General features: G+C 77.8%; 1 protein-coding gene across 1 annotated transcript; it reads left to right on the top strand.

Annotated features, from left to right (window-relative positions):
* The first annotated feature begins 229 nt into the window (after positions 1-229).
* Positions 230-840, top strand: CARTPT (CART prepropeptide). The gene is made up of 3 exons (XM_087742244.1): positions 230-391; positions 483-566; positions 688-840. Exons 1-3 carry the CDS (start codon positions 230-232, stop codon positions 793-795), a joined length of 354 nt encoding a protein of 117 aa, XP_087598370.1. The 3' UTR covers positions 796-840.
* The last annotated feature ends 446 nt before the right edge of the window (positions 841-1,286 follow it).

Raw genomic sequence — 1,286 nt, 5'->3', positions numbered from 1 at the left:
GCGCCGTCGCGCAGCTTCTGCGGGGCGGCCGGCTGCGGGGCAAACACTTGGGCGGGCGGGAAGTGGGGGGCGCCGAGCCGAGCCGAGCCCAGCCGAGCCGAGCCGAGCCCAGCCGAGCGGAGCCGAGGCGAGGCGCGGCGCGGCGCGGCGGCGGGGGGCGCTGACGCAGGGCGGGGCGGGCGCGGCGCTATAAAGGCGGCGGCGGCGGCGGCGGCGGGGCGGCAGCACCATGGAGAGCGGCCGGGCGCTGGCGCTCTGCGCCGTGGCGGCCGCGCTGCTGCTGGGCGCCCTCGGGCAGGGGCCGACCCCGCCGCGCCGCGACCGCGACCTGGGGCCCCCCGGCGACGGCGGCGGCGGCGGCGGCGGCGGTGCCTCCCGAGAGAAGGAGCTGGTGGGGCGGGGGGCCGGGGCCGGGGCGGGGGGCGCCGCCGCCGGCGGCCGGCGGGGCGCGGCCTGACGGGGGCTGTGGGGTCTCTCGGCAGATCGAGGCGCTGCAGGAGGTGCTGGAGAAGCTGAAGAGCAAGCGGGTCCCGCACTACGAGAAGAAGTTCGGGCAGGTGCCCATGGTGAGTGCCCCGGCGGGGCGGGGCGGGACGGGGCGGTGGCCGGCGGAGCCCCCCTCACGGCCTGCCGCTGCCCCCCTCACCGCCTGCCGCTGCCCCCCTCACCGCCTGCCGCTGCCCGCAGTGCGACGCCGGGGAGCAGTGCGCCGTGAGGAAGGGGGCCCGCATCGGGAAGCTCTGCGACTGCCCCCGGGGGACTTCGTGCAATTCCTTCCTCCTCAAGTGCCTGTAAGCGGGAGCGCCCGGGGCGAGCCGCCGGGAGCGCGGGCACCGGCGCCTCCCCGCCCCGACGTGCCGGCCCGCGGCGGCGGCGGCGACTTCCCGCGGCTCGTCCGCCCGAGGAACCCAGCGAGAAGCCCCCGCCTCGCCCGTGGAACGCCGTCCGTGACATCCGACATCCGTGGAGCTGTCTTCTTTCTCTCCTCCCCGCCTCCGCTTCCCCCCCCCTCCCCTCCTTCCCCGTTTGATTTTGTCCGTCCAGGAGAAACCCAGCCCGTGCCTTGCCGAGTAGAGGCGCCGGTACCGGGAGCTGCAGTGCCGTACCAGTGCAGAGCCGAGCGGTGCCGAGCCGTGCCCGGGAGCGGGGCTGGCCCCGTGCCGTGCCCCGGGGTGCCCGGCTCCTTCCCGAGGCGGGGAGCATCCACCCGCTGCCGGCCGGAGGGGCCGGGGCAAGGGGATCCCCTGGGTGGTTATGGGGGGGGGATGATGCATTCAAGGCACCGT

Source organism: Nipponia nippon, unplaced genomic scaffold (assembly GCF_047370975.1).
Source record: "Nipponia nippon isolate SJK-2023a ecotype South Korea unplaced genomic scaffold, ASM4737097v1 scaffold_8, whole genome shotgun sequence".
Lineage (NCBI taxonomy): Eukaryota > Metazoa > Chordata > Aves > Pelecaniformes > Threskiornithidae > Nipponia > Nipponia nippon.
The sequence above is the reverse complement of the archived record's forward strand: the minus strand, read 5'-3'. Positions and strand labels throughout refer to the sequence as shown.

What these genes read in the sequence shown, in the direction of transcription:
- CARTPT (XM_087742244.1), top strand. Translation starts at nt 230, where the DNA reads ATGGAGAGCGGCCGGGCGCTGGCGCTCTGCGCCGTGGCGGCCGCGCTG. An exon ending in CCTCCCGAGAGAAGGAGCTG is followed by an intron (nt 392 to 482) that starts GTGGGGCGGGGG and finishes GTCTCTCGGCAG; the next exon opens with ATCGAGGCGCTGCAGGAGGT. An exon ending in AGTTCGGGCAGGTGCCCATG is followed by an intron (nt 567 to 687) that starts GTGAGTGCCCCG and finishes CGCTGCCCGCAG; the next exon opens with TGCGACGCCGGGGAGCAGTG.